The sequence below is a fragment of the Monocercomonoides exilis genome (assembly GCF_001643675.1).
Source record: "Monocercomonoides exilis strain PA203 chromosome Unknown scaffold38-1042076, whole genome shotgun sequence".
In the NCBI taxonomy this organism is placed as follows: Eukaryota; Preaxostyla; order Oxymonadida; family Polymastigidae; genus Monocercomonoides; species Monocercomonoides exilis.
The window spans coordinates 908,894-933,395 of NW_027150583.1; the positions used below are offsets into that span (position 1 = coordinate 908,894).

The 24,502-nt window shown below is 33.6% G+C and overlaps 7 protein-coding genes across 7 annotated transcripts; 4 read left to right on the forward strand and 3 right to left on the reverse strand.

The window, feature by feature from the left end:
* The first annotated feature begins 523 nt into the window (after nucleotides 1-523).
* On the forward strand, nucleotides 524-2,859 carry MONOS_14743 (putative E3 ubiquitin-protein ligase RLIM). The gene has a single exon (XM_067867572.1). It carries the CDS (start codon nucleotides 667-669, stop codon nucleotides 2,620-2,622), a length of 1,956 nt encoding a protein of 651 aa, XP_067723287.1. The 5' UTR covers nucleotides 524-666; the 3' UTR covers nucleotides 2,623-2,859.
* Nucleotides 2,860-2,872: 13 nt separating this feature from the next.
* On the forward strand, nucleotides 2,873-4,720 carry MONOS_14742 (uncharacterized protein; the record flags this gene model as incomplete). Its single annotated transcript, XM_067867571.1, has 4 exons — nucleotides 2,873-2,934; nucleotides 2,984-3,399; nucleotides 3,497-3,780; nucleotides 3,973-4,720. Exons 1-4 carry the CDS (start codon nucleotides 2,892-2,894, stop codon nucleotides 4,718-4,720), a joined length of 1,491 nt encoding a protein of 496 aa, XP_067723288.1. The 5' UTR covers nucleotides 2,873-2,891.
* A 1,821-nt stretch (nucleotides 4,721-6,541) lies between these two features.
* MONOS_14741 (uncharacterized protein) lies at nucleotides 6,542-8,327 on the reverse strand. The gene is made up of 4 exons (XM_067867570.1): nucleotides 8,252-8,327; nucleotides 8,102-8,129; nucleotides 7,528-8,021; nucleotides 6,542-7,475 (listed from the first exon to the last, which is right to left on the reverse strand). The coding sequence occupies exons 1-4, from the start codon at nucleotides 8,264-8,266 to the stop codon at nucleotides 6,720-6,722; spliced, it is 1,293 nt and encodes a 430-aa protein (XP_067723289.1). The 5' UTR covers nucleotides 8,267-8,327; the 3' UTR covers nucleotides 6,542-6,719.
* Nucleotides 8,328-8,822: 495 nt separating this feature from the next.
* Nucleotides 8,823-11,929, reverse strand: MONOS_14740 (putative COP9 signalosome complex subunit 3). Its single transcript, XM_067867569.1, has 9 exons — nucleotides 11,796-11,929; nucleotides 11,652-11,740; nucleotides 11,332-11,596; nucleotides 11,092-11,265; nucleotides 10,287-10,742; nucleotides 9,802-9,888; nucleotides 9,445-9,575; nucleotides 9,106-9,224; nucleotides 8,823-8,935 (listed from the first exon to the last, which is right to left on the reverse strand). Exons 1-8 carry the CDS (start codon nucleotides 11,904-11,906, stop codon nucleotides 9,128-9,130), a joined length of 1,410 nt encoding a protein of 469 aa, XP_067723290.1. The 5' UTR covers nucleotides 11,907-11,929; the 3' UTR covers nucleotides 8,823-8,935; nucleotides 9,106-9,127.
* Nucleotides 11,930-12,110: 181 nt separating this feature from the next.
* Nucleotides 12,111-14,417, reverse strand: MONOS_14739 (uncharacterized protein; the record flags this gene model as incomplete). Its single annotated transcript, XM_067867567.1, has 3 exons — nucleotides 12,111-13,877; nucleotides 13,932-14,221; nucleotides 14,303-14,417. 3 exons carry the CDS (start codon nucleotides 14,415-14,417, stop codon nucleotides 12,912-12,914), a joined length of 1,371 nt encoding a protein of 456 aa, XP_067723291.1. The 3' UTR covers nucleotides 12,111-12,911.
* Nucleotides 14,418-21,716: 7,299 nt separating this feature from the next.
* On the forward strand, nucleotides 21,717-21,959 carry MONOS_17946 (uncharacterized protein; the record flags this gene model as incomplete). The annotated part of the gene is made up of 1 exon (XM_067870917.1): nucleotides 21,717-21,959. One exon carries the CDS (start codon nucleotides 21,717-21,719, stop codon nucleotides 21,957-21,959), a length of 243 nt encoding a protein of 80 aa, XP_067723292.1.
* A 372-nt stretch (nucleotides 21,960-22,331) lies between these two features.
* MONOS_7144 (uncharacterized protein) lies at nucleotides 22,332-23,558 on the forward strand (the record flags this gene model as incomplete). Its single annotated transcript, XM_067877448.1, has 3 exons — nucleotides 22,332-22,441; nucleotides 22,524-22,570; nucleotides 23,029-23,558. The coding sequence occupies 3 exons, from the start codon at nucleotides 22,332-22,334 to the stop codon at nucleotides 23,556-23,558; spliced, it is 687 nt and encodes a 228-aa protein (XP_067723293.1).
* Nucleotides 23,559-24,502: the final 944 nt, after the last annotated feature.

Below are 24,502 nucleotides of genomic sequence, written 5' to 3' on the forward strand. Positions count from 1 at the left end.
CCATCGAAGAACGTAAAGCGTTGCAATGCGAAATTGAAAAAAATGAATATTTAAAGTGTTGCACATCTGAAACTGATGAATTAAGAAGAATAATTGTGGAAAAGTTTTCCAAATATAATGAAGAGAATTTCCAATTACTTAAGCACATGGAGGATTTTAATGATCTTATGGATTCAGTTGAAAAAAATCTGGAAAAAAATGAAAGAATCAGCAATACTGTTTTAAAATGAAAGATGTTCAGGATATTCAAAAAAGTTGACAGTTAATTTTGCAAGACGCGGAATGATCAAAATATTTTTAATACGATTCCAGTCTCATTGATTGAGATTTTGATAATAATATGTTGAATCTTTTGAGAATTATCTTGGAATTCATGTTTTTCTCTTTTATTATCTTTTTCTCATTACGTATGCATTTCACTACAAAATAGAAATGGACAGATTGCTTGTTTTTTATATGCATGATTTTTTCTCCTGAAAAGTGAAATCGAACAATTGCCTTGATGAAAAAGAAAATGGGATTTATGAGTTTTCGACTTTGTTGTTCAAGTGGTAAAAAGAAGTTTTCATCAACAATAACTCTTTCGTTTTCACATTTTGGAAATTAATTGATTTCTTTTTCCGCGAAAAGCTTGTCCTTTATTTTGCCTTTTTATTCAAGAGAAATATGATACTACAGAAGGAGTCGTATGAAGACAAAAATAGGCTCAAAAATCCCCAAATTACTACAGAGAAATATCAAATGCAGGCATTTTTGCAACACGAAGAAAATAGAGAAAATATTCATTCCGTGAAATCAAAGCTTCATCGAAACTCTAAAGTTCCACAAATATCACAAGAAGATGCAGTTTATCCGCATTCAAAGTTTTTCAACATTACATCTATTAAACTTGTTCAATCTAAATCGCTTCGATTTCCGATGACCGTATTAAAGGAGATTTCTTTGGAAACGTTGAACGATTTTTTAAAGCCGTTAATTGAAAAATCACATTGGAATTTAGGAAATGCGGTATCTCATGAAAGATGTGAAACATTACAACTTGATGGGAAAGCTGTGGATTTACCTTCAAGTTCTCCGATTCAGGCAAATACTTCAAAATTGAGTTCAAACGATCGCTCATTAATGAGTCAAGAAGCCATTGATCAAAGACAACAATTTAGTCCTTCTCCATTTGCATCACTTCAAGCAGGTGCGGATTTTCCCGAGACATCTTTTGATGAGCGATCGTCATCGATGCAAAGCGATGATTTGGATTCTGAACTTCTTGCTCATGTGCTGCAGATGGAGGAGGATGAGCAAATGGCAATTGAAATAATGAAGCGTGATTGCGCACCGGGTGAAGTTCCTTATGCTTTTTCAGACACTGGTCCAAAACATTCGCAGCAGAAGGAATATGATCTTCCAACTTCTTCTTATTATGATTTCATTTCACAACCTTCGCACCATTCATCATCTTCGTCTTCTTCTTCATCTTCTTCGCATTCATCATCATCTTCTTCTTCCTCTTCTTCCTCCTCTTCCTCCTCCTCTTATAGTTCGTCTTTTGCATCATCTGCCTTTTCATCACCATCTTATATGGGCCATTCTGGGATGGATGAAGACGCATTTCCAAGTTCCTTCGAATTAGACGACGAAACTCGACTCATCGAAAGCCTGCTTGAAGGCATTGCAGACGATGAAAGCAGCAACATTTACTCTGCGCTGAGTGAAGGCGATACAAGAAATGCAGTCAACACCAGAAACACCAGAAATGGTAGGAATGCTAACAGTAATACCAGAAATGCAAGAACTGCAAGTGTTGGCAGAGGAGCAGTGGCAGCAGCCGCAGCGAAAAAACCAGCAGCGAAGGGAAGCCAGCGGAAGGAGGAAGACATGCGAGAGAGAGAAAGGAATGTTAGAGAGCAAAGAGAGATAAGAGAAGCCAATAGACGAGAGATGGATCGGAATGTAAAGGCGGAGCAGACGGCACAGAAGGCAGCGCACGACACGAGGCAGCAGGCAAGGCAGGCGAAAGAGAGGGCCGAGCGGATGAGGAGAGAGCGGATGCGGCAGGAGGCAGACAGACAGAGGAGGCAGAGGAGAGAAAGAGAATGGGGTGGTGGAGGTGGAGGAGGAGGGGGTGGAAGAGGAGGAGGAGGAAGAGGATGGGGAAGAGGGAGTGTGTTTGCGGGGGGGATGGGCCAGGCAATGGCGGTGGATGTGGACAGCATGACGCACGAAGAGCTGCTGGATCTGTGTGAAATGATAGGCGATGCAGAGAACAGAGGCATTTCAGAGCAAGATTTTGCAGCTCTTCCGACGTGGGTGTATGAGGAGAGTGGGGAGAAGAAGAAGAAGAAGGGGAAAGGGAAGGGGAAGGAGAGGATAAGAGATGAGAAGAATGTGAGGGGATGTGAAGAAAGAGGAGGAGGAGGAGGAGGAGGAGAAAGTGATGATGATGAAGAGGAAAATGATGAAGAGGAGGAGGAAGAGAAGCTGACGACATGCTCCATTTGCCTGATGGATTTGGAGGAAGGCGATCTTCTTGTTTGCCTACCGTGCGTTCATTCATTCCACTACGAATGCATCAAGCGATGGCTTCTGATTAAGCGTGATTGCCCCATATGCAAACAATCTGTTTGAAAGTGTTGCACCATGTGAGAACGCGAAAGTCTAAATATACAAAATTTATACAAATAACGATATGAATGCAAAGATGGAATTAATAGTTTTTAATTTTATAGGTGTTTTCATGCATTCAGTTTGATAACTTTGTTTCGTTCATATTTTATAGGATTATCAGTATTTTTTTTTTAAATTTTTATTTAAACATAAAATTTTTTCTTTTTCTTGGAAATAATAATACAAAATGAAAAAGAATCAAAGACCATTATTTTTTTCATGAATTTCGTATGGGAAGAAGACCACAGCAATATCTCACTGCATATGTCCCAGGTTAGTATTTGTTTTGAAGTTTTGAAATATTTATGAATGTTCTTGCAAGTCATGTTTGGAAAGGGGTCTTATCCCCTTGTAATACTAGTATCTGCATATTTTATATGTCTCCTTCTTGCTGCGAGACAGACGATAGATAATTTCCGTAGAATTTCAAAGGTGAAGAATAAATCACGAAAGGCGTTTCTGCTTGTCTTTTCGTTGTTTCTTTGCACAAGAATTATCACTTACACAGTACCATTTCCATTTAATGAAATGTGGGGAAATCTAATTGCAGATCAGTTTCCAAGATTTTTTTTATTTTTTGCGTGGGAACTTTTGGCACTTTGGATGGGTGAAGCTATTTTTCCACAGCCAAAAGGAAAACAGTGTTGCAAATATTTTTATCAAATTCTAATCTTCGCAGTTCTTGGATTAATGTTCGTTGCATGCATATGCGTTTCTACCCTTTCAAATGCATTGAATGTATGCACATTGTTTTATTTGTATTTGTAATTCATTATATTTCATATTTTATTGACAATAATAATAAAATTTCATGTGTAACTTTTCGAACATGCAGGATAAGCATCATCAAGCTCTTATGATTATAAATTCTATTCTGTATTTCACTATTGTAATGTTTATATCTTCGTATGAATTTCGATTAATTCGAATATGCTGCACGTCAAAGCTTTCTGGGGTAATTCGCTTCCGGATGCATCTTATGGTGATTTTGATATTATTCATGTGGATCATATTCATTGCACGGTTCTGCTGGTCATTCTTCAAGATATTTCATATCAATAAACTCAGTCAATACGTCGATGAATATTCAATAAAGTGCTATTTTGATGATTCAAAATGGTTTGTGACTTAGTTTTATATTTAAAACAAATCTTTTGAAAAAATAATAAAATATTTATTCATATGCTTATATTTATTTTCATAACATGCATATTTCTCATAATCACAATTACAATCATGTTTTTGCATCGATTTCCTTTTTCTTACTCTCTTTTCCTTCTTCACTTCTTCCCTTTCTCTCCTCCTTCCCAGTGGCCAGCTGTATCTCCGCACAGTTGCCCTGCAGTTCTGCTGGGAGATTCTCCCCTCAGTCATCTTGCTGGTGATGTTTTCTGTATTGGAAGTGCACACGAAGCCGAATGCGAAAGCGAGCAGATACACTTTGGAGAGAGGGGGAGCGGGTGGAGGAGTGGGAGGAGGAGGAGGAGGAGGAATTGGGGGAAGCGGAGAGGAAAGAAGATCGCTGAGATATCGAGGAGAGGATGGGAGTGTGAGTGAGAAGATGAAAGGGGCAGGGAAGAAGAAAAAGAAAAAGAAGAAGAAGAAGAAGGGGAAGAAGAAGAAGGGAGCACAGCTGTGGCAGGAGACAGAAGGGTACATGTCGCAATACCTGACACTGGAAGACCAGATTCAGAGCGATCTGCCAATTGCGTTGGGCGCAGAACATCTGGGCGGAGAATCTGTTGGAGTGCCATTTCATTCAAACTCTGCTTCCTCCTCTTCTCTTTCTCCTTCTCCTTCTCCGTCCTCTTCCATTTCAGTTGCTTCCTCTTACACTTCCTTTTCTCCTTCCTTGTCGCATGAGGAGGATCCGAATTTGAGGGTGTTTGAGAGCCAGCGCGGAGACGAAGAGAATTACGATGGGATTTCGATGCGGACAGAAGGGAACGTCGGAGAAGAAGACTCGATTTATGCAGAGGAAGGAGAAAGCGAAGGAAATGGAAGAGGAGGAAGAGGAAGAGGAGGAGGAGGAGGAGGAAGAGATGAGAGGTATGTTTGAGGAAGGAGGAAGTGAAATTCAGTGAATTTTGTGGAGGAATTAATGATAGTGAATACTTTTTTTTTGAATAAATAAAAGGAAGAGAGAGAAAGAGGGGGGAGGGGGAAGAAAGGCAAACAGAAGATGAAATGAATAAGGAATTTTATGAGAGGGTGTGAAGAAGAGTTGTGAAGGAATATAGCTGAGATTGATCGAAGAAGAGGAAAGGAATTAATATGAGAGATTGTATTGAAAGATAAAGAGGGAGTTTAAAGAAGACGAAAGAGAAAGAAAGAAAACAAAAGAATTTTATGGGCATTGAAAGATAAATGGATTGTTTGAATAACAGATGAAGGACGAAGCAGCAACATGACAAAGAATGGAGGATATTTGCTTTAATGTTGATTAACAAGCATTTCATTCATGTTTTGTTTTATTAATACATTATTTGATGAACTGTAATGTTCTCTTTCTTTCTTTCTTTCTTTTTTCTCTTTCTTTTTTCTCTTTCTAATAATTCTCTTTCTTTTCCGATTATTTTTTATTTTTCTATAGAGATGGTTTAGCTGTTGTTATTCCTGTGTAAATTGATTTGATGAGTGTATTTTTTGATGATAATTTTTTTGAGGTTATTTTTCATATTGTTTTCTTTTCTTTAATAGCAATAAGAAATAAATATAAAAATAAATATTTAATTTATTTTTTTATCTTCCTCTATTTTTCATTTCACCTCCAATTGACATTTCAAATCTCTCTCTCTCTCTCTCTCTCTCTCTCTCTCTCTCTTCAATTGGAATCTCTTGCTTGTAATCTTTCGAGGTTCTTCTTCTTCTTCTTGTAAATTTGTTTTTTTAAAAGAGGCGTGACTTAATTTTATTTTTCATATATTTCCTTCTTCTTCTTCTTCTTCTTCTTCTTCTTGCCTTTTTCTTATTTATCTTCTAAATATTATCTTTACTTTTCTTTACTTTTCTTTACTTTTCTTTTCTTTTCTAACTTTTTTTTGAATTCTTTCTTTTTTCTATTTATTTCACATGAGTTGTAAAACCTATATTGAAGGTTTATTTATTCTATTTTATTTGATATTTTCATCTTTTTTTCTCCTTCTTTTTTCATTTTCTAGAAAAAATATTTTCATTTTTTCATTTATTTTTTTAACTTGGTGTGATTTGAGCTGTTTGATCGATCAAAAAGAAAGTTTTTTTAGAGATTTTCAATTTTGAAGAAAAATTGAATTATGTTATTCTTTTTTTTTCTGTTCAAAAATTTTCTTTTTAATTAATTTTTATTTAATTTTTATTTTTATTTTTCTTATGTGTTGCAATTTTTCATTGGATTAATTCTATTATATCGTCTGAGTTTGAATTGAACTATAATATTTCCTGATACATTTTTTCTTTCTTTCTTTCCATTTCTTTTTTCTTTTCATTTCTTCAATATCCATTTCTTGAATGAGTTTAAATGTTTCATTTAATTTAATTTCTTTTTCTAAGCACATCAAAAGCTGCTTAATTCCATTTCAGAGTGTTATGAAGGCCAAACACTGGAAGATTTTCTTTTCTCTCTCTAATTTATTTTCATTGAACTTGAAGGTTATTAAGGATGTGAGAGAGAGAGAGAGAGAGAGAGAGAGAGATCTGTTTAAGAAAGAGCTTTTGAAGAAGGAGAAATGGACAGTTAGATCTTTTGTTCCGATAATTTGATATCCGTTAAAGAATGAGTGGGATAAATTAAGATACTAAAATTATAATAAGGCAAAAATATGGTATTTTCTGTTTTTTGATGAAGATGCAGTAGAAGGAAAGATTAGAAAAGAAAAAGATAAAACAAAAAATTCATCAATTAATAGATTTCATTTTTTGCATCTGAAGTGCAGATAAAAAATAATCAAATACAAAATATCGAACGAAGTAGAATTCAGGGGGAAAAACTCTTTTTCTCGGATAAAGAAAAAAGCGAGCAAATATTTTGCACGAATTTTGGGAAATGACAACAAATAAACAAATAAAAACATTTCTTTTCAGCAACATATAAAATATTCTTCAATGTTTTTCATGAAAAAAGAAAAACTAAGCCAATTAATAATCTTTAAATAGTGCAATCCGATGATACAGTCTTCATATCCTTCTTCTTCCAACTTCTCAAATATCTTTCTTTTCACCTTTTCTCGTTTGGCTTCAAAGTTTTTCTTTTCGTTTATGTTCTTCAATCTTTCGCAAACAGACCAAAAAAATTCCACAGAGCCATGAATTAATTCATTGGAAGTCGCCAATTGAACAATAATCTCCAAGGCCACGTCAACAGCTCCGCTTTTCAGCAAGTCATCAACCATTGCAACTCTCACTTCTGTTGCCTTTTTTAATGTATCAATACACTGACAGCTAATAACTTCGGAATTTTCTCTTGATGCCAGAAATATCTGAACAATGCTGCTTAAAAGTCCAACAAATTCGCCATCGCGCGGTTTGCACGAGGCAAAGAAATAAAAAATTACAGAGAGCCATCTCCTGATAACAAGTGCTTCTTCCGTTTCTTTCTTTCTTTCTTCTTTTCTCTTCCAATCCACACTCTTTGACAGTTCATCCAATTCTCGCACTGCTTCTCTCACAAAATGCAGCTCATTCACAACCACTCCTTCCAAGCTTTTATCTCGGTGAAATCTCTTGATCAAAAATTGCCAAGCAGACTGGTACGCAAGTCGTGTCAGATTCTGATGCTCCTGATGATATTGAATAATCTCTTTGATTTCATTCAGAAACAGTTTTGGTTCCATTTTCTAATATATATATATAACAATAATATCAAAAAGGAAATAACAACGTTCATACGAAATAATTGTCAACGCGGCTCAAAGCCAATAAAGCGATTTCCACATCTTTTTGAGTTTCTTCATTTCCCTCTTTCTTCAATGCAACCTTCAGAAGGCAAGGCATACAAATCGATAGTAATTCTGGAAAAAATATGCCGCTAAGCAATAGATAGCATTCACAAAGATCAATCAGAAGCTTCTCGTTCTTTCCTTCTTTTTTCTGTTCTTCATCAATTATCATTTTCTCAAATCTTCTGTACAGTAAGGAATTAAATAAGCCAAAAATCCACGAGTTCAAAAGAACTTTACAAGATCCAATGTGTTTCATCAACGAAATTGCATTTCCCATCGAAAGTTTCTTTTCTTCAATTATTTTGTCCAATTTGTTGAATAGCTCTTTTGTGAAAACGGAATCAAATTCTTTTTCACTCATCCCGTCCATTATTTCATTCATTTCTTCTATTTTCTGCTTCTGCTCTTCTTCAGTGAATTGTTCCAACTGCGAAAGTTTCTCTAAAAAAAATGTAAAATCAAAAGAGAAAAAATATTCATTCATTTTTAAAACCAACTATTTCTTATAAAACGTTGCAAACCCAGAAATATTTGCTTTTTTGAAGGTGACTGTGAAATCGCAAAATGAATTCAAAACAAATAATAAATATATTTTTAGTATTGTCGAAAATATTCGCATCAAAAGAATTAAAAAACAAAAAATCATATGTCTAAAACAGAGAATTATATACATCTTCATTTTTCATCAATTGACTTTTGCCTCAAATCAAGCAGATCTCGATACAAAATAATCTTGTTTTTGAACAAATAAATAAGGGTTCACAACCTATAATTTTATAAGTGAAGGATTTTTATTGGTGATTGTCTGAAATAAGGGCATATTTGAGCTGCTTAGGCACACAGCCACAGATTCACATGCGAGTTATAGCACTGCAGAAGAACAGGGATTTAGCTTACAGATGGAGGAGCATTGGCTGTTTGCATCGATTGCTTGCGAAAAGTGAATTGATGGGAGAAATGGCATGAAAATTGAACTTGGTTGTGTATTACAAAACATATGACACAACGTCTATTGTAATATTTTGGATGAGAAATAACTCAAGCAAGATGCAGAAAAAAAGCGAGTTGTATGGAAGAAAAATTGAATTGCGCTGCTAGTTCATAAAGAGGGAAATATGTTTCACCTGGCATATCTTTTGAACAGGATTTATTTTGTGCGCTTTCTTTTTCTTTTTTTCTTTTATTTATTTATTTATTTATTTTTCACATTTTTGAATAGCTTTTTATAAAAAAATGAATAAATCACTTCAAAAATCGTATATTTCAAAAAGATGTGATTGAATTATTTATAAAAAGAATGAGTTACAGCGCCAATGGACTAAAGCAAGAAAATTCAGCATTTGCTATGCGGATGACTGAAACATAATAAAAATCAAAAGTTCATAGGAAAAAGTGAATTTTGAAATTTCGATAAGTTTGATTATTGTTTAAAAATTTTGAGAAAGAAAGAAAGGAAAAGAAAAATTGTAATTATTATTAATAAGAATTTGCTTAAAAAATCTTCATCAGAATAAACAAATCATACACTTTCTCTTTATAAGCAGTATCTAATTGAGTACGTTGGGGATGGTCTGTGCGATGAGGAAGGAGTTCAGGCTCATTGAATCATCAATGTATTCCAACTGCTTTGACAACTCTCCAACTCTGAAGAATGAAAAAAAAAAATGAATGATAGATAGAATTATATATATGTAACAGGATCAAATGATAGATAAATAAAAAAATGGAATGACATAATGATATAAAGACATAAAGATAAAATCCCTCAAAATATAAAAATTCATAAATAAAATGTAACAATCATTCATAATCATTAATAATCCTATTCATTTATGACTATCATTCATATTCATTAACCACCAACCTTCCCATCTCCTTCACCAGAGAGAATGCTCTTTGAAGCTCTTCTGTCTCTGCCTTCGATGCTGTTCCTGACTCAAACGTGACAGTCCCTTCTTTCTCATCCAGAACTGTATAGATTCCTTGTTTGTATGCCTTTTATTTTATTTTATTTTATTTTTGGAGGGGGAAGGGGAAGAAGAAGAGAAGGAAATAAGAAAAAAGAAAAAAGAAATAAAATCAAATCAAATCAATTAAAATAAAATAAAAAATAAAAAATATTATAAAACAACAAAATATGATATCAAAGCAAATGATAAATAACACGAATATTCCATTTCTCTTTTCTTTGTCTTTGTCTTTCCTCACAAAATGCACAAACCATGTCGAGAATCGTGTGGATGGTTTCGCTTGTGGTGCTGCACTGTGTCTTTGTCCTCACATCTTTCAGCTTCATCGCACCAAAAGTCTGATTAGATATGATTGAGGAATTAGAAATAAATAAATAAAGAAATAAAGAAAGAAAGAAAAAAAGAAAAAAAGAAAGAAAGAAAAAAAGAAAAAAAGAAAGAAGATGAAGAAAGTATTTAAAAAGGAAAATGATTCATAGAGATAGAATAACATCAAAATATTAAAAACATCAAGAAAAGATAAAGAAAATTATATTGAAAAATATCAAAAAAAAAATGCCATTATAAAATTCAAAGAAATTCAATGATAAATAAATAAGCATGTGTGATATGTTCATCTTTTTTCATTATTTTTATAACTTCTTCCTTCCTTTTTTCTTTCTCCTTTTCTTCTTTCTCCTTCTCTTTCTCTCTTTCTCCTTCTCTTTCCTCCTTCTCTTTCTCCACCCACACATACCTGTATCATTCTCGAGAACTGCCTCTCCTTCATCGACTTTGCCACAATGCGTGCCAAGCCGAGTGTTGCGTCCTTCACAAACTCCTCTTCTAGCTCAGTCACTCGTGCTGCAACAATGTTGAAGTCCACAAGAAGATCATCTTTGGAAGAAGAAGAAGAAGGGGAGGAGGAAGAGGAAGAGGAGGAAGAAGCAGAAGGAGAAGAGGAAGAAGAAGGGTTCATTTCATTAGCAGAAGAAGAAGAGGAGGAAGAGGAAGATGAAGAAGAAGCAGTAACACACGCCATCATCAGGCGCTGGTATGGCTCAGTGTGCTGGATGAGTTCAGAGAGGTTTGTTTCGCTCATGTGGGCGATGGGCGATGGAGGATAGCCATCTGCAATGAGAGAGACGAGAATGTAGCGCTTGTACATCATCAGCACAACTGAAGTGAGCTTGGAGAAGGGGACAGTCAGACCCTTAGGGAATGAAAAGGGAAAAAAAATTTGGAGTGTATATTTAATATAATATAATATAATATAATATAATATAAATATAAATATATTATTATTATTATTAGAAAATTAAATAAATAAATAAATATGAATATAAATATAAATGAAACAAAATAAATTGAAATATAATAATTAAAAAGAAGACACAAAAATTATAAGAAGAATGAAAGATGATAAAGAGATTGGATAACGGTAAAAATACATATCATTTTTGATTTCAAATGAGCAAATGTTTGAAAAAAAGATATTTTAACACGATTCAAAAGCAACAAAGAATAATTCGAACAACTAACGAAGAGTATAAAAAACATACCATTTTAAACAAACGTTGAGCATCTGAAAACTTGTGATAATGAGAGCAGATCAATCCAGCATTATAAAAATACAATTGGATTTGTGAAATCTTCATGTCTTTTGAGAAAATACCAAAAACTGGGCGTGTAACATATGGATAAGCAGCATCTAAATACTTCATTTTTAAGCATTGCTGAAATAAATTAATTTTACAAAAAGATAAATGCACTCAAAAATCAATATTTTAGAATTCTCAAACCTCAAGAAACATTACATCAATATCAGAGATTTCTCTTTGTGGATTGTCAAGTACTTTCATGCAGCATCGAAGTATAAAAAGCATTGCGAATGGATTTTTGTTTTCGAAGTATTTGTTGCACCATTCGACAATATCCAGTACTTGATCAGTAAAACGATAAAATCCGTCTAAATACATCTTATCAACAAATTCCAACTGTCTGAAAAATTCATAAACTTCAAGAAATAGCTCATCTCTTGGCTTGAGATCTTGAATTTTTAAAGAGCTGAGAAAAGTTATCAATCCTAAAAATAAATTGACATTCAAAATAAAAGGCAAACAGAAGATAACAATGGGCCAATGGGTGTTCTGAAGTTGGTAAGTGTGGTAGTATTGCAGATATTTGTACCTTTTGATTCGTTAAAAATTTCTAAAAAAAGTAATTGCATTCGATTAGTACATCAGCCACCTTTGTTATTTCAAACCTCATTTCCATGAATATAGTCGAAAAGTTCTTCAGGTGATGTGCGGAAAGTTCTTGCGTCTGTTATAAACCTTTCTATTTTTTCCCCGATTGTTTGAGGTTGGAACATCATCTGGCGAAAAATTCAGATATATTATGGGTGATTCCCAGTTTTGTGGTTTATGTTAATGCATATTGTTTTGAAAATCAATGTCAATAAAATTCAATGGATATTACATTGTTTGAAATTTGAAATTACAACAATTTATGATTAATTTGTTGAAGTTAATTGAATGATAAGATTTTTATCAAAAAAAATTCTTTTTTCATCTATTGTAAATTGCAGTTTTTATTTTTAAGTTGTTTAAAAATTTGGAACAAAAATAGAACAAAGAAAATATTTACATATCACGAACATATAAATCTCTTTTGGTATTCTCAATTAACAAAGGCATTACAAAAAGTATCGATAAACTCTTTATCATACGAAAAAGAAAAAGAAAACTTTGAATTTTTTCAAAAAAAACGCATTAAAATAAAAAGTGCTCTGAAAAGAATATTAAAAACAAATGACGAATGAGCTGTAATATATATATGTATATATATATGCATACAAATATACTTTAATGAAATTCATTGGGAAAAACAACGAATTTTTTAACATGAAAAAGAATTGTAATTGTAAAAAACAAAGCACTGAAATAAAAAGACAAAAAAATTGACACGAATATCACGCTTGCAAAAGAAAAATTTATCGATTTTCCGTCTCAATTGCAAATGTACATAGTTAATTGTCCATTCAGAAAAAATAACACATTTCTATATTATCAAAATTTACAGTCATTAAACAACAAGAAAACTCCAACATTTATCTCGAAGAAAATCTCAATTTCTGAAAACTTCTCAAACAAAACAACAATATCTTGTCTCTTTAAAATCTCAAAAAGCAAATAATTAAAATAAAATAAAATAAAATAAAATAAAATAAAATAATATAAAAATATCAATAAAAATAACTTATTGCTCGTTTTCTTTTTCTTTTTCATTCTTCGGATCCAAAACAAATGTCTAAATCAAAATGCGACAAACCAAACTTCAATTGTATTTAAAATTTGTGTTGCTTCGCATCAATTTTTGATTATTGTGGGAAAATATCCTTATACAAAAATTGATGTTCATCGTAACCTTTTTCATATTTCATTTTGGCATATTCGTTTGCTGAAATTCGACGAGCTTCCAAACATTCAGCAAGGGGCTTCAAATAATCTTCTTCTTCTTCTTCCAATGGTATCAAGCTCACAGGAACTTTCCTAGCGTCTGAGTTGAGATATATGCTATCCACATTTATTTCTTCTTTTGTTGTTGGATTTTCTTCTTTTTCTTTTTCTTCTTCTTCTTCTTCTTTTTGGACCTCATTCAGAAACATAGCGCAGACAGGACAAATTTTTGTATCGCATTTTGCTTTCATTCTGGCTGCAATAAGTTCTCCCTTTTCAACTTTTGTGCTTTGATCAGAGTCAAACAGAGTAATATGCACATACAAAACATCGATGGCACCTTCTTCTTCACAGACGTATTCCAGCATCTCCAGCAAACTACCACGCAACGGCTGAGGAAGGCAGGCATATTGTTTGAGATTATATCCATTTATCAATTTGAGATGCGGCACAATATGAACATTCGAAGACAAAGCTGCAAAAACATTCAAAAGTGCCTTTGCTGCCTCTTCTCTCATCGTGTCGCTTGTAGTTTCGCACAATAAGCAAGCAATTCTTTCTATTAAATCTCTTTTGACGAATGTTGTAATCCCCTGCAAAATAGGAATAGAAAGCCACGTTTGAAAACACCTCAGTGCAACCTTACAAAAACGCATCATCATTTCCTTGGTGCTTTTCTCTTCGCAAAACAATCCATTGGCCATCCGCTGGAAATTCGCACCGCCAGAAGAGTACATATTTCTCCTTTCGTCATCAACATCGAAAAATCTGCTCCCTCTAAATATTTCCTTCCAATTTTCTTTGTTCCAATCTTCAAACAAGTATCCCTTCACTTTCTCCACAGTTCTATCTTTATTTGTCAGCAATTCCACAAACGCTTCATGATGCTAGCTTGTGATGGTGTATAAGCATTTCATTGCATTCAGAGCAATGGAACAGACTGGTCCCTTCGAATACACTGATGGTGTCCAACCAGAAGAATACATGCTGTGCAGTGTTTGTGAATGCTGCAAGAAGCCTGATGGATTTGGAGCAGAAATAAACGAATCAATGGCAAGCAAACTGTTTGTGTTCGCATCCTTACCACAGTCAAGAATAATTTTTGAATTAAAATAGTCACTTAGCATATCCAATGCATCCAAGACAACAGAATGAATGCTGTTCGACAATAAACCATGAACCCACTCTCCAATATGGTCAGGATCCTCATATCCAAAAAATGGAGTGCATCCTATAAAAATATTAATATCGCAAATAATAATAACAATAATACTCAAAAATTATTAAAAATGCTTTGATTGAATAAGGATACCGCAATTTATTGTGAAACATCGAAAAGTTGCTGTTGTGTATAAGCATATGTCTTCATCATCACATTCACCCAAATGAGCCAATTCATCTTCGATTGTATTCACCCTGTCTTCCATTAAAAAACATGGAATAGATTTCACAAGACGCATGGCTGCTTCTGGAAGATTTTCAGCATCTACAGATACTTCATCACACAAGCCATAATGGGCAAAACACGTAATTCAACTCGCGTGCCCAAGTGTTCGAGCTGCTAAAACTTCAATAGGATCTTGGAATTTTCTGCTAATTGTTTTCAATTTTTCTGTTAGGAAATAGCTGTCACAGATGTTTTGTGTGTCAAAATCCTTTGGATTGGCAACTTTTAAAAGATGATAAAGCCTTTTCAGCGGCTTCTCCAACAGTTTCTCTTCTTTCTGCATAATTTCTGATGATCATTGGGAAATTAAAAATAAAAATAAAAATTTGAATTTTCAACAGAGCTGAAAAATAATCAAAACCTTTTTTTAAGGTCTGAAATTCTTCAATAACGTCAAACTTTTTATTATCTGCTTGATTTTGTCCATCAAAATCACTTTTTTCTAGTTCATCGAATTTTTTCATTAATGAAACGAAATATGTTTTCAAAAATATTTATCTGAGTTTTTTCTCAATTGATAATATTAATATGGGCAAATCGAAAAAAGTTTTGTTTAATTTAATTGCAATATTTCTTCAATAATGAAAAATATTACTGTTTGTTCCAAACTTTAACTCTTTCCTATCAAAATCAATCTTGCATTCTCATATATCATTTCTAACAAAATAAAAAAAAAAATTGAAAAAAAATAAGAGTTATAATTGAATCAAACAAAATTCAAAACACAAAAGATTTTATCCCATTTGTTTTTTATTTGACTTTCCTAATTATTTGTCAAATAAAGCATAGCAATAAATTTTAGTTGAACAGATTTTATCTTTACATTTGGGTGATTTTTTTTGAGATGATAATCTCGTTCAATGTTTGATCTTTTTTTTGAATTTTTGTGGGACAACTTTTTAAATACATTGGAAATTAATTAATATGATAAATCTAGCCCTGGGTGACGTGAAGAAAAAATTCGTCACGTCCGTCACCAATTTTCCACTTCATAAAAAAAAAAAAAAAAAAAAAAAAAAAAAAAAAAAAAAAAAAAAAAAAAAAAAACCATGAATAGAAATTATTTATTGAATACATTATGTATTTATTTGAAATAAAAATTTTTCAACTTTGAAAACAGAAATAGAAATCATGAATACCATTATAAAAAATATATCGATTTTAAAACAATTTTTTTCCAATTAATGCATTGTTTTTAACCCCAAATAATGGATGAACTGTGTGAATGAAGAAAATTTGATAGTTATAGTAAGTGTTTGCTATGTGCGAATATTTTATTTCCCATCTTGTATTCATCGAAATTAAAATTTAAAAGTGGCATAGCTTCAAAGTATCATATCTTTTAGTAGTGCAGGAGAAGCTTGAATCTGAAAAAATTGCAGGTGTGCAATTGTTGAAATATATGAATTCTTGAAGAATTGGATTGTCACTTAATTCTAAATTCAGACATTAAAAATGAATTTGAAGAAAGTACTGTGAATGTGCGGGAAAAGAAAAATGAAGAAGCGATTTGTATGACTTATTAAAAGCACGTTTGTAATTGATTTATTTTTCAGAATCGTATTTATCTGTCAAATAGAAAAAATATAAAAGAAAAGATAATATCAATTGATGATACATGTTTGCAGTTGAAGCAGATTGAACAGCGAAAGCAATGAAACTTTTAATGATACATTTTGGAGTTGAAGTTGAACAGAAGAACAATAAAGATGATAATGAATGGAAATGAAAAGATAGAAGAAAAGGATTAAAGGCTACTGGCTGATCTTTGTGAATACTTTGTTTTGCTTTGTGATGATTTCAGTTCAACAAATTTACGATTTATCATCGTGACTTGCATTCTGAAAGCTTCATTGATCAAAGAAGATAACAAGGAAGCTCAAAAAGAAGTGGAAATGGCTTCATTGTGTTCAAGTTGCATTGTAACGAAACTGTGTGAGTATTTCAAATTCCTTTTTGATATTATTGATTGTTTATCTCTTTTTTTTGAAAGGAAAATGAACAAAAACCTTATCTGTATGAAATCAAAGGAATTATTAGATATCAAGTGATGTACAACTTTACTCATCTTGCCTATCAGTCTGCCTTGAAGTTATTGACAAAATGGTGCAATAACGTTGAAAAGTTGAAAGAAACTGTCGTTTATTGGAAACATCCAGGGAGAGAAGCAGCCAGAAAACAGGAAGAGTCGATAAAATGTGTTCAATGGAAGAGAAAAAAGGAAGAAAAAGGAAGAATAGAAGTTTTAATAATTAGGAGATGACTTGATGAAATTTTAAAGTTCTTTGCTGTGTGCAAATTGAGAAATAAAGAATATATTGGACTCATAGTGAAAATTCTTCAGCTGTTTAAAAGCTGCAACAGAAAACAACGGGAGAATGAGCAAGAGATGTATTCGCATAACGAAAAACGGAGCTTCCAACGGGGGAAGCGAAAACTGAAGATTTGCAAACAGTCAGAGCGATAGATGTTGTTTTTTACTATTCATCAACTCATTTAAAATGATATATGGACACTCGAATTTTCACTGTTTTTTGTTGATTGAAAGAACATAAGAACTGTTTATTCTGCGAAAAAGAAAGCGCAAAAAAATGATCATTTTTATAAAGAAAGAAGAAAAGGAAATGAAGATGTCCAAAAATTTTCTTGAAATATTGGATTTTCACAACACAAAGAATTTCCTGCACTTATCGTTGAGTTTATTTTTATTCTTTAGTGATATTTTGAGGAAATGAAATGTTTGAATTTTCCAACGATAATATTCTATTATTTTCTATTTTTCTCATTTCACAAATAGAAAACAATTGCTTTTGGCTTTGATAAAGTAATTATATTTATTTATTATTATTATTATTTAAAATGAAGAGAAACTTCAACAAAAAAATCATAAATAAAAAATAGAAATGTCTTGCATTTATGACTTGACCTTTCTTCTTTTTCTTCACTCCTCCTCAAACTTCTTTCACACTTTTTTATTGGAGAGTAACAAATTCTGAGTTCCTTATTCTATTATTCATCTTCTTCGCTTTCATAATCTCCGTTCTTTTCCTCAGTTTTTTCTGGATTTTTCTCGGTTTTCTTTAATATTTTTATTTTCAAAAAACATAAGGATGAAACGAAACAGTGAAGAAAACCGGATTAAGCAGTAATAATTACAACGGGATAAAGAAGATGCACTTCCATTTCAATCAGCCGACGCTCAGAATGCAGAAAAGAAAATATATTGATCTGATTTGTAGATAATTAATTCACAATCACAGTTGAAATATAATAAATAATCATTCACAAAGCACACATTTACAAGACTTTTCAGTTCAAGCAATTATGAGAAATCAACATCACATGCAGAAATAATGTGGATTTTAACTTGTCTACACTTTGCACGAGGGATTCCACTCCATTGGGGGAAAATGTTCATATTACCTCCAACTCAGTCTGTGCATTTTCCACATATATATCTTATGCCAATATTTCTATTTTAATTGGGAATAGAATGGATGGTTTCATTCCTTTTTGTTTGTTGATTTTCATCAAAAGCAGAATTGGATGTCGAAAACGATTCATTTAATAGTTATAAAAAGACATGGCTTGATGTGAAACTTTCTTTCAATGATAATTGCTCACTTCAAATCGAATAAGATAGAAAAATGAAATAATCAAAAAAAATTGTTGAAAATAATGAAAAACTTGTTCCCAATTCAGTTTCATATTGAACATTATTTGAATAAAGTTATTGTTGATTCTGTGCTTCATCTTTTGAGTTTTAAAGTGATACGTTTACGAGAAAATAGAGATTCAACTTTTTACAATTGATTTATAATGGGCAAAAGTCACTCTGAAAAGCTATGAATCAGATTCCAGCTTCATTCATCCGATGTTGAAGTTTTGAAAGTTCTTTTGCATTTTCAAATAATCTGACTTCACCTGACGTCAGCGTCTTTGAGACGTCAGTGACGAGTGAAAATTCCGATTGCCGCTATCACGTCAGTCAAAAATGTGTTATGGTTATTTTGATTTGAAGAATTAGATAATAATTTCTCACAAAAATTGAAAAATACAGTTTTTTCAAGAAAAATATAAAATATAATGTTGAAACTTTTATTTTTTTTTTTTTTTTTTTGTGACGTGGAAAAATCTGTCACGTCCGTCAAAAATAGAAAATGTCACGTCAGAAGTCACCACGTCACCCAGGGCTAGATAAATCATCATTTTTTGTAATATTTTTAATACGCAAATTTGGATTGATTCAATTTTCGAAAATAACCATAATTGTTCGAGCATAAAGCAATTTCTTTTTTGCTGCTTATTATTCGGTCGTGCAAACTTTTTGATGTTCGAAGAATATAAATTTTCAATCTTTAATAAGTTTCATTTTCTAAAAATATTTAATTGTTCATGAACACACATGAATGGAAGCTTTTCATTCTTTTCAATTTTTTTTTGAGATTTCTCGAGATAAGCAATATGGGTGATTTTTTTTGATATCATAAAAAATTCCGACGTTTGATCAAAAATATTTTTCATTAAGGGTTGTGTTGATAAGAAAAATGAAAGTGAATGATCATGTAAATGCATTGCAAAAAATATGGGTGATTATTTTTGATGTCATATTTTTCCATTTAAAAATTTCGGTTCGAAAAAACTCCCTTGAATATTAACAAATGAACATTGAAAAGAGAAATAGCATTTTCATAAGTCCATCGTTTTCAATTCAACTTGAACATTTGTTTTTGAAACAGTTCTGATATGTCAAGCACTTGAATGAAAATTCTATACCCAATGGCAAACAATCTTTGAAATAACAGCACACCGAAAAAAGTTATGATTTCAAAAAGAATCACCCATATTTTTATTATTTATTATTTGTTGAATTAAATTTGTTACCAATCGTTTTTATTCAAATTTTGTGAAAAAATATGAAAAGTTATAAAAAAAAATATCGAAAATTCAGTTAACAGAACAAAGCTTAAGTTAACTGGTTTAAAAAACATGACAAAAATAATTGAGATAACGACAAAAATCAATATCTTAAGAAAAGAACATTTAAATAATATTATTGAAAAAGAATTTGAAAAAATAAGTTGAAATCAATAAATAAAAATAAAAACATTCAATTTTCAACGCATCATCATCTGAATCGCTAACCTTCCTTTTTAATAGCCCTTTCTCCTTCAAATGCATCAATTTCTGGATCTTCAGAAAATATTGAGATTTGTGTTTTATTTTTAATTCATTCTTTAAAATTATAAACCGTCCTGTTTTTCATCAAAAAATATCATCTCCAATTCCCTTCCCAATCTCTTCATCCTGGGCACTTTCCATATGAGTTCGCTCTCCCAACTCTGTGGTCACCCTGCATAATGAGATATCCCGCTTTCAATCATTTTCATTCTTTTCCGCCTGCTGCTCTGAAAACGAAACAAAAACATCCATTAACAAATATTCATATATAGAAAAATAAATAAAGACCAAACTGCTCTTCGACTGTTTTTTGCCAAACACATTCATTTCCACAGCCATCATCATTCACAAAATCAATCTCTTCATTTCAGTCTCAGAATGGTTGAATACAGCACGGAATGCATCTCCACAAAATACATTGTACACCTCACTGGAGGGTCAACTCAGCCTGTACACATTGTGGTGGCTGTCCAGAGGGGTTTTTTCTGTTTTTGGCATGATCATCTCCTTTAATAATATTCTCAACAATACAAAAAAGTATTTGATGTCTATCTCATCAACACCTTGCACATGAGGGATATGGGGCAGAGAAGAGATGGAAGAATATTATTTGTGGAAGGGGGTGAAAGTTGAGTGTTTTTTTGAATGTTAATGTTTCGAGAGGGGTTTTTGAATGAAAGAAATTCTGAGACAAAGGGGTGGGGAAGAGCAGGTGAAGATTTTGAGAAGATAATATAATAAATATGTTGAGAAGTTGCTAGGGATGGTGAGGAGATATTTGAGACAAATTGGAGAAATGGAATTTGAAAAAATGGAAAAGAGTGTTAAAGTGGGCAAGAAAAGGAAAATTGCGGAATGTTAGATTGGAAGAGGGGTATTTTTTTATGAGAGGAGAAGATTTTTTGGTAGAGAATGGGAAAGATGAAGAAAAGGAACTGATGATATTTTAAGAGGATTTTGTGAGTTGAATGGAAGAGGAAAAATAAAAGAGGAAGGAAATTAAGAAATATTAATATTTTCTATTTTTGAGGGGAAAGGAGAGGAAATCGCAAAAAGTTGGTGAATTGACTTTGGAAATATACTGCCACATTAAATTGCATCAGTCTCTCTTGCGTTATATAAGTGATTGCGAATTACTGCTCAAACAGAAATCAACTTATCGGAAAAAAATTTTTTTGATTAACTGACAACACATAAAATACAACCCCACTCTTCCTCGGAAAAAATTTAGAATTTGCTACGGATTTCTCGATAACCATTAAAATTCATTTTCTTCACCTTCTTCACCTTCTTCACCTTCTTCACCTTCTTCACCTTCTTCACCTTCTTCACCTTCTTCACCTTCTTCACCTTCTTCACCTTCTTCACCTTCTTCACCTTCTTCACCTTCTTCACCTTCTTCACCTTCTTCACCTTCTTCACCTTCTTCACCTTCTTCACCTTCTTCACCTTCTTCACTTTCACCTTCATTTTCATCTTATTCCTCGAATTCTTTATGATCTTCTTGTCATTCTTTGCATTTTTTGCCATCAACCTCGTCAGATGTAATGTACGTTAATTTTTCATGGACAGATAGAATGTCTTTTCTGTTTGTTACAAGAATTGTTGGATAATCACTCAAAAGCTGCCAATTATACGGGGATACCAGACTTTATTGATAAACTTGAATCTGTTTATTTTAAATATTGCGATTATAATTAACGATTCCTTCGAAGTTATCTTATCGAGCACAATATATTGACCAATCAATAAAATCATAAGAAGCCTTCTCATATTTTTCTTCGGAAGAATAATTTGATTAAAAACTGTTTTCTCTATTAATGAAAACATTCACCTTCATCTTCTTTTTCAATGATATTTCCTATCACTTCGCTTTTGATCAATCTATCTTTCTTCGTATGAATATGGGATGTTCAATAAGCCGCTTTAATTCACCAGCTATAAATAATTACATCCACTTTTCTTTCTCTCCACAGCAACATCATCGCTACCAAAGCATTTTGCGGAACTGAAGGGTGTGCATTTGAACCTCTTTACTCTTCAACAGCGGATCATCCTGCTCTGCTTCAGAACTTCATACGGCTTCAGCGCTCCGGCTATGCAGAATGGGGGTGAATGGGTATCTCTGAGAAATGGAAGTGGAAGAGGGAAGGAGCTTCAAGGCACATTGCGTTTATCTGCTCGCTTAATGACATCTCCAAGAAGCGAAGAGAGAGAAGCGCATGTTCAAATGGAAGAAGCAAAGAAGGTGGATTTCAGAAGCAAATTAGGCGCAGAGCAGAGGAAAGTGAGGCAGCAGGAAGATCCAAAGGCGAAGACGAAGACGAAAGAGAAAGACTAGTTTTGCACATCGCAAATTCATACATTCGATGCAAAACTTGCACAGGCAGCAACAGAAAGGAAGGGGAAGGGGAAGAAGATGGGGATAAGGAGGAGGAGAAGGAGGTGATGATGAAGGTGAGCATCATCAGGCATTTTTCTCGTTCGACTGCACACTCTCATATATTCGGATGCACACTTTAAACACCACAGCCTCCTCGACAATTGCCACCCCTCTTTTTTCTCCCTTGCCACACACGCAATTGTCTGCCTCTTCTATTCTTGTTGGAACTTCTCCAGGGCCACTCAATCATTCATCTCAGCCACATACTCCTCTTCTCTCGCACAAAAGTCCATCTGCAAATCTTACACAAGCTCTGCCTCTTTATCGAACATGTCTTCTTCTTCCTCTCCTTCTTCTTCCTCTCCTTCTTCTTCTATTTCTTCCTTCTCGCTGCCACCGCTTGTGGGATACTTGGAAAGAACATATAATGCAATGCGGATGTATTTGTGAGCAGCAGCGTGTAAGCTACGAGAGATGTGTTTTAGCAACAGAGCATCCTTCTGATCTCTGAAGCATTTGTAGCCAGCTGGGGGTTCGGGTGGATATTAAGGAGGAGAAGGGAGAAAGAGGTATTTGACAGAGACATTCGAAAGGCTAAGAATGAATGATTTTCAAAAGAGAAACTGAAAAGAGCTGAAACGAAGAATAAGCCCGTTACGACACTATCAACGTTTTGTTTTGATTTTCTTCCTGAAATCAAAAAACGAAAAAGGATTCAGCAGCAAATTATTGAAACCCCATTCCCTTTCTCAACATTTGCTTCTGCAAGCACAACATCTTCATTCACTTCTTCTTCATTTCCCATTTCTTCTTTCTTCTTCTTCTTCCTTCTCATCATCTTTTTCCCCCTTATCCTCTTCTGCCTCTTCTCGCTCCACAAGTTCTGCTGGCGTAAAAGCTGCTGGTGACAGAGCCACATCTTCCATCCTCAGCACCGCCTTCTCCATCCCCTTCTCTTCAGCTTCTTCCTTGCGTTAGATTGTGTAATCCCTCGCCCAATCACCTCGTCGTCTATTTTCGTTATAAGACGCATCGACTGCGGTGATAAAAACTCCATCAACACTGTCGCAGATAGAAGCAGCGAAAGGACAGACAGATTGTAACCTTCAAGAACGAATTCGCATCCACTGCAGAACAGATATTTGCTCTAAGATTTCGTTCACATCGAAGCAGCAAACGAAAGAATCTGCTCCATTTGCAAAACAGAAAGCATCTCCAAAGCCCCTCATCACAGGGATGTACAACAACTCCACTCAGCATATAGCGTATTACCACATCATATGCCCGTGGCGACAGCAGCAGCAACGACAGCCGCATGCAACTCGAATTCATCTCAGCAGCCTTTCTTTACCGTCCATTACTGTTGCCGACGTGTATGATGCTGACAAGATCGGTGCATCCGAAGGATCAATCGCAGGCGATGATGACAAAGACGAAGATGAAGAAGGCTTATCACCTCCTGCCATCTTCTTCTCTTCGCTTCTCCGCCTCTGGAATGGCGAAGTTAAAAGGCACGCTGTTCCAGTAGAAGAAAGAAGAAGAAAGAAGAATGAATAGAGGAAGAGAAAGAAGAGCATCTATCAAAGTTCGAGAATAACTTGGAATTTTTTTGTTCAAAGCGAAGATTCCGAAAGAGACAAGTGAAAATGTTCCCAAAATCTGATAAATCGGAACATTTTGTGAGAAAATTGAAGAATACAATTTTTCTGTCAGCTCAATAATTGCAGGATCTGTCTCTTTCTCACTATTCCCCAGCATTTCCATGTATCTATCTGTTTGTCATTTGTAGTTAAATGAATAACCTTTAACATTTCTATCATTTTCATTGGCAAAATATCCTTATTCCTCCTTCTCCTTCTCCTTCTCCTTCCTCTTCCTCTTCCTTCGTTCACCTCTTCGATCACGCAGAACCGGCTGATCTTCATGTCAGGAAAGAGTCCACATTCTGAAGTTTGTTGATTTCTGTGTGCCAAGTTGACGCTGCTCATGGAGCAGCTGAACTTGTTGAAGGAGTTGAAGGAGAAGGTGTTTGCGAGAGAGGTGAGGTGGAATATGTTGTGGTTGTGAAAAGTGAGACCGTTGATGAACGTGTGGTTGAAGAAGAGGGAGCTGACTGAGAGGAGAAGATAATAAAGAAAATGAACGAAGTGAATTCGCAGAAAAAACTTAATGGCTCTTTTTTCGTTTGAGAAGCGATAAAAGGATGTCATGAGATGAATGGAGAGAAAAGTGTTGGAGATAAAAGAATACAGCATGGGCAACATTATCAAATGGGGGATTCAGATGAAGGAGAGCAGAAACTAAAGAAAGATGGGCAGCGGATAAAGAAGAATGCCAGAATATCATTTCATAAGAATAATTAGGAAAGAAAAGTGGAATTGACTCTGTTGTGATCTTCGATTGTAATTTCTCCTCCATTTTGTTCATTGTTTTATAAAGTCGTTGGAATGAACTGCTGGAGCAGGAACTTGGTGATGATGTTTCAGATCAATAAATATAAA